At 50.2% G+C, this 7,038-nt stretch overlaps 1 protein-coding gene across 1 annotated transcript; it reads right to left on the bottom strand.

The window, feature by feature from the left end:
- Positions 1–411: 411 nt before the first annotated feature.
- Positions 412–4,179, bottom strand: LOC123150649 (uncharacterized). Its single transcript, XM_044570479.1, has 2 exons — positions 3,783–4,179; positions 412–526 (listed from the first exon to the last, which is right to left on the bottom strand). Exons 1-2 carry the CDS (start codon positions 4,177–4,179, stop codon positions 483–485), a joined length of 441 nt encoding a protein of 146 aa, XP_044426414.1. The 3' UTR covers positions 412–482.
- Positions 4,180–7,038: the final 2,859 nt, after the last annotated feature.

The following is a 7,038-nucleotide window of genomic DNA, read 5'->3' as shown; positions in this document are numbered from 1 at the left end:
AATAGCACCCATATGGCGACGTGGGCCCGTAAGACACACAACCAAGTTAGTAAAACGGTTTTCGGTTTCTAGACTCAACTTCGGCCAAGGAGTTGGAAAGAGGGATCCTACAGGCATACGGCTCTGATACCAACTTGTGACGCCCTCAATTCAATCCTACACTAATAATACACGCAAATGTGTACGATCAAGATCAAGGACTCGCGGGAAGATATCACAACACAACTCTAGACACAAATTAAAATAGTACAAGCTTTATATTACAACCCAGGGGCCTCGAGGGCTCGAATACATAAGCTCGAATACACAAGAGTCAGCGGAAGCAACAATATCTGAGTACAGACATAAGTTAGACAAGATTGCCTTAAGAAGTCTAGCACAAAAGCAACAATGATCGAAAAGGTAAGGCCTCCTGCCTGGGAGCCTCCTAACTGCTCCTAGTCGTCTGCGGTCTTCACGTAGTAGTAGGCATCCTCCGGGTACTAGTAGTCATCAGTGGCGTCTTCTGGCTCCTGGGATCCGTCATCTGGTCGCAACAATCGGGTATGGGGGAAAAGAAGTAGCAAAGCAACCGTGAGTACTCATCCAAAGTACTCACAAGACTTACATCAGATCTAAACTAAGTATGCATCTGTATCAAAGGAATGGGTTGTATCTGTGGACTAAACTACAGAATGACAAAAGGGAAGGGGAAAGCCTAGCCTATCGAAGACTAGCATCTTCTGGAAACCACCATTTTCCAGCAACAGGAGGGAGTAGAGTAGCATAAAGTAAAGTAGTAGAAGTGTTATCAACCTCGGCTAGAGATCCTTTCTCAACTCCCTGTGAGAAAGCAATCCCAGAGCCATACTATCCATTCTCATATCCATTTATCATCACACACTGTTTCTCATAACCACTTCTCATCACAAGTATCCAGTTCTAGTTGTATCGATCGGGATACAACTCCAAGTGTCCGTTACCGTAGGACAGGCCATCGATAGATGTTTTCTTCCCTGCAGGGGTGCACCAACTTACCCACCACGCTCGATTAACTCCGACCGGACACACTTTCCTGGGTCATGCCCGGCCTCGGCCAAACAATACGCCGCAACCCGACCTAAGCTTAATAGAGAGGCCAACACGCCGGACTGAACCTATGCCCCCAGGGGTCACGGGCCATCTCCCCAGGAACTCCTGCACGTTATGTACGCGGCCGTGAGCAGACCTAGCTACCTCCTTCAACAAGGCAGGAGCTTACGTAGTCCAACCCGGCGCGCGCTGCTCGGTCGCTGACGTCTATTAAGCTTCGGCTGATGTATACGACGCAGAACGCCCATACTATGCCCACGTGATGGTTAGTGCTATTAGGCCAGAGGCCCCTCGGATCAAATATCCAAACAGTAGTGGATTAGGAGCACACGGTAACAAGCAGAGACTCACGATCAATGTGACCCCATCGCCCCGTCTCGAGTCCTTGCGGCAAGGGCTAAGAATGCCCGACCACACCTCGTAAGTATCTCGCGGGCACCTTCCAGGTCAACCCGACTCCACATCACTCGCTATTAAGCTCGCGCGGGTATCCCTCAGGTCCGACCCGTCTTTAGTAACATGGCTCAGTGCAAAGTCATAGTAACCATAGTAACTGTGTGTCTAACACCAAGGGGAAAACCCGAGGATTCACCCCCGGTGAATTCCACTCGATATTATCATCAAGGTGAACGTAAGAGGATCCACCCTCGAGGTTCACACTTGAGGGGTTGCACGACAGAGCCGTAATGAAAGTGGTTAAGGAGGAAATCACCCTCGATGACCTCGACCGTATAGCTACACTACAGAGATCTCATCAGGAGTGATGTAAGAGGTTCCACCGTCGGCAGTCGATGATAACTCTACAGAGTCATACAACTAGGGGTGTGATGTGCAGTGTCGGGGCCTGGACGTCGATCACGTTGATCGAGTCATCGAACATAAGCGAGGCAAGTGGGACAAGGTGGGGTCACTGATGGATCTCTAACCAACCTATACTAAGCAGTTTAGGATAAGCAGGTAAGGTATAAAAGTAGGTAACAACAACAGGCTATGCATCAGAGCAGGATCATACAGAAAGCAGTAGCAGTTCTAATGCAAGCGTGAGAGGAAAAGAAATAGGCGATATCGGAATGCTCAAGGGGGGTTTGCTTGCCTGGAAGCTCTGTTGAGAAGGAAGAAGTGTCGTCGTCGACGTAGTCAATCACAGGGGCGACATCGGTCTCGGGTTCTACCAAAGAGAAGAGGGGGAAGAAACAATAAATATAAAGCAAACAAAGCATCACAAAGCATAACATGGCAATATGTTGTGCCGGGTGTGACCTAATGTATGGCTACACGATACAGGTGAAGGGGGAATTCAACCGGGAATGTTTTCCCGGTTCCGGACCTATGTCAAACAGATGACTGAAGGGGAATGCTCCATGTTCATATAGTTAGAGGCATCTGACAGGTATGTGGGTAGCGTATTCGGGTTCGTCACGTTTTTCTGAGCAACTTTTATGTAGAGAACCTTTTCATCCGAGTTACAGATTATTTTCTATGAATTATCAAAGATTTAAAGATTTTCTGAAATATTTTTATTTAATATAATCAAAATTTGACCAAGTCAAAATGACTAGTCAAAAAGGGGGGATGTGGCCCACATGTCATTGGCACATAATTTAATTGATGGCTAAACTAAAATGGAGGGGTTAAAATTAACATAGGGGGCCACATGACATAGGGTAGCAATTATCCTAAGTAGTACTAATTAGTCTAACTACTCTGACCACTAAGTATTTAATCAACCTAAACTAATCAGGAGCATCCCCTACTTGGCAGTGAGCCATCCCTGCCTCCCACGCACACACACAACACACTCACGCACATAGTTCTGTTTTCTGCTAACAAAAGATAGCACTTTGTGATTTTCATCGAATTTAATCTATGCACCAAATGGATTTGGTCCAATGGAAACACTTGAGCTTTGTCAAGTGTACTACCTTCTCATATTTTACTTAGTCATTTTACCAGTTGTTTAACCACAGATTAGGGGCTGTCTAGGCGGTTAGTCAATGTAAAAATTGAAAAGCTAGCTAGCAGTACAGTAAGCAGCAATAGTATTAGCGCATCAGGCAAGCAAGAGCTTCAGCAGAAACAGCGCGGGCAGGCGCAGGGGCGCGCGCGGGACGGCAAGCAGGGCCAGGCGCGGCCTGGAGCAATGGGCACGTCGTCGGGCGAGTAGCAGACTACGAAGGCGGGCGCTGCCAGGCGACAACTAGCGAGCGGAGCGCGCGCAGCTGCGGGCATGACAACAAGGCACATGGCAGGGGCCAAGGCGGTGCTTGCGCACGGGCGACGGTAGACGGCTCCGGCGGCAGTAGGCGAGCGGCGAGCGGGAGTGAGGCGTGTAGGGGCGCGCGACCAGAGAGGCTCGCGGGCACGACACGGGCGTCCACACCTAGCAGCAAAAGCAGCAGGTAGCATCTCTCTAGTGGCAGCGGTTGCTCGCGGGAGTAGCGGTGGGCGGAAGGCCACGAGGCACGGGCAACACGAGACAGCGTGGGGAGCAGAGGTCCGGGCGCGAGCGCAGCAAGAAGGGAGACGCGGCGGGGCGCACACGGTCAAAACGCGCATGAGGCTAGGGCACGAGCACGCATGCGCGGCTGGCGCCGGGGCGCGGCCATGGGCGTGGCGACCGCGGGGTTGTCGGGAATTGGTGCGAGCGGGCACGGTGGCCTAAAGCATTCGGGACGGGGGGAAAGGAGGGAGGGTTTGGACAGGGGCCTCACCGGACCTGTAGTTGTGCAAGAGCATGCTCGGGGAGGGGTCAAAGCATAGGACGACGACGAAGTTGAAGAAGAAGGCGGTGGTGCTCGAGGAGGAGGATGGCGTCGATCCGCTCGATGCAGGGACGCCCAGCTCGAGCCCGCCCATGTAGATGTCGTAGGGGACATGGACGCATCGGAGGGGTTCAGGGACGGTGGTGGCTGCGGCTACGTCGGTCTCGGCGTCGCGTCCATGGCAGAGCTCGGAAGGAGGGGAAAGGGATCTGGGTGAGGGGATAAGCGGAGGAGGAGAGAGGGGAGTGGGTGGAGATATTTTGGGCGAGATAGGGAAGGGCTCGAGGCGTCGGGGAGGGTCCTTATACTCTCTGGCGTCGCCGGCGAGGCGGTCGGGGACAACCATGCCCGTGTAGCGACCGCACCACGGGAATAGGAGGAGAAGGAGACCGGTGGGGGTAGTTGGGCTGGCTCAGGTGGGGGTGGACCGAGGCCCGGGGGAGTCAGGGGCCTTTCTCTTTTTATTTACTTTGCATTTCTTTTCTTTTTTTAAATTTTCTGTTTTCTATTTAGTTTTATTCTAACTTTTGTAAAATACAAACCTAGACTCCAAATTAGTACTATTAAATATACCACTTCCACATTTAGTTTGAGGTTCAAATAAAATAGTTTAGTATTTTTATAATTTAAAAAGCATTTAATAATTATATTCATCCACTGTTATATTCGCAAAATAGGATTAAAATACTTTTCAAAAGTGTTGGGTCACCACCATAATTAGTTATGGAATATTTGCCACACTTTGAACATTTTGTTTGTATGTTTGAGAAATTTGAATATTGGACTTTAATTTGAATTTGAATTAGAATTGTGATCTGGATAAAGTGAGGATTAGCAACAGTAATGTGATGATGTGGCACCATTAGCAGGGTTTTACTGTAGCTTAATTATCCGGGCATCACAGGCTTCTCCAAAAGTCTGTATAAAACCATATGCTTCTATCACACTATCAAAGAGTATATTCCAACTCCAAGAGGCTTCCACCAATCCATAAATGGACCGCTGGAGCTTGCACACTTTGTTAGCACCTTTTGGATCAAAAAAACCTTCTAGTTGCATCGTATATAACTCTTCTTTAAGATATCCATTAAGGAATGTAGTTTTGACATCCATTTGCCAAATTTCATAATCATAAAATGCGACAATTGCTAACATGATTCAGACAGACTTAAGCATCGCTACGGGTGAGAAGGTCTCATCGTAATCAACTCCTTGAACTTGTGAAAACCTTTCGCAACAAGTCAAGCTTTGTAGACAGTAACATTACCGTCAGTGTTGGGGATATGACTATTGGGTATGACCCGCCCAGGAGGGGCTGGGTTATCCCAATGGCGGTTCATCAAAACAAAGCCAATGAAGATGTTGAAGATGGCGGTTCATGAAGCAGAAATACTAAAGGGCCCAAATCCCAAAGGCAGCTTAAGGCCCATAGGTGTAAGCCGCCATATATGTATGGCTTGTATTGTAAGGCAAGTGTAACTAGTCATCGGGCCAGACATGTTTTTTATATAAAGGGATGGCCCGGTGGCGGCTTAGGGCAAGAGAGAATAGACCGAAAGCTAGGTCAAGCATATTCGCTCCCTGGTAATCGATACATAAGCAATACCACCTCAAACCGGATTAGGCCTTTACCTTCATCGCAAGGGGCAGAACCAGTATAAACTCCTTGTGTCATTTGTCCCATTTAACCCCTTTAAGCAAACCCTGTTGTGATGGCTCCACGACTAAGTCCTTCTGCTAGGACATCTACCGTGACAATTCCACGACAGTTGGCGCCCACTGTGGGGCCAGCGCATAGTGGTTTTGAGTTCTTACATGGCAACTTTGAAGGGATCAAAGGATACGCTGTGGGCCGGATGACCAAGAGTCATCGCGGCAAGGTCTACATCTATGACGCAGGCTGGGGCCCCGAGGCCGGCTCAATCGAGTACGGGTACCGGGCCCCTTCGGCGGAATTCATGTCTTCATCGGCAAGATCGGCGAGTCGGGCCCTGGACCGGACATCTCACCGACATCATCGAGACGGCCCAGCGTGCACGACCCGCCCGGGTGCAACCCGCCGTGAAGCACGCCTTCGTTGGATTCATCCATGGGGTGGAATTTGAGGAAGGATCCATGTCTGGCGGTGAGATGACCATCTATTCTGATGGTGAGTAGTCCACGGACGAGACTACTTCATTATATCAACTGCAAGACGGCAGGCTTGGGGGCTGTTCCGATGGCGATAGTATTCCCGACCCCTATGAGCTGCTGAACCGGGTCATGATTTTCATGGCCGGTACAAAACCAGGGCAGAATTCTACGACTGCAGCAGCAATGATTTCCGGGTCAGCAACAGCGACGGCGGCCGGGGAAAGAGGCCCTGTGCGCCCGCCGTCTCATGTCTTGTCCAACTTATTGGACACTTTGACAACATTGTTAACAACAGAGGTTAACTCGACAAATCAAGCTCAGCATAACACGGAAGTTGCAAAACTGCGAGATGAGATAGCCCAAGCCAAGGAAGATCTGGCAGCTGAGGACGCGAGGATGACTACGGAGCGAGCTGCTCTGGATGCCCAGGCACAACGGATCCAGGCTGATTCCTTTCGGCTCACGTTGGATCAGAACACTTCAAACGAAGTGATGAGGAGAAGGCACCGGAGTCGTCTGACTCCGATTTACGAGGCAAGGAACCTCTTCAACACACCTGGTGCAGGGACCAGTGACCCGCCAGAGGTAAGCCGGGTGGTAGCCACGCCTAGGACTAGAGCGCCGGCTCAGCCACACACAACATATCCGCCTTGTGTGAACAATACCCCACCACAATATGTGCCGACGCCGCCGGGTCATTATTCTAACCCTTTGGATAATATGATCGCTGTGGCGACACGGTTGGCGGCTCTCCTAGTTGAAGGCGAGTCTCCAGCTGCGGTTGAAATGCGGAGGGCTAGAGAGCTTCTTCAGACAGCATTGGTACAGCAGGAGGCTTATTCTTAGAGTTGTGAGAGGATCCATTCAACCCCTCGCCCAAGTCGGAGTTATAGCAGACACATTGAATCACCAGTTGTTTCAAGTAGTGACAGGCACCGTAACCAGCCTCATGGACATGACCCGACGCATGATGGTGCTCAGGATTTGGTGGACCAGGGCAGAGCACGTTGAGAGGCTGAGCTGGCGGCTCAGCAAGCGGCTCATTAGCATTCTCCGGTTTATCCGACAACTT

Source organism: Triticum aestivum, chromosome 7A, assembly GCF_018294505.1.
Source record: "Triticum aestivum cultivar Chinese Spring chromosome 7A, IWGSC CS RefSeq v2.1, whole genome shotgun sequence".
Lineage (NCBI taxonomy): Eukaryota > Viridiplantae > Streptophyta > Magnoliopsida > Poales > Poaceae > Triticum > Triticum aestivum.
The sequence above is the reverse complement of the archived record's forward strand: the minus strand, read 5'-3'. Positions and strand labels throughout refer to the sequence as shown.

Bases quoted from the DNA above. Each gene is read 5' to 3' on its own strand.
- LOC123150649 (XM_044570479.1), bottom strand. From the start codon at position 4,179: ATGGTTGTCCCCGACCGCCTCGCCGGCGACGCCAGAGAGTATAAGGAC. The intron at 527-3,782 runs GTGAGGCCCCTG...TGTTGCGACCAG, and splicing joins CTTGCACAACTACAGGTCCG to ATGACGGATCCCAGGAGCCA.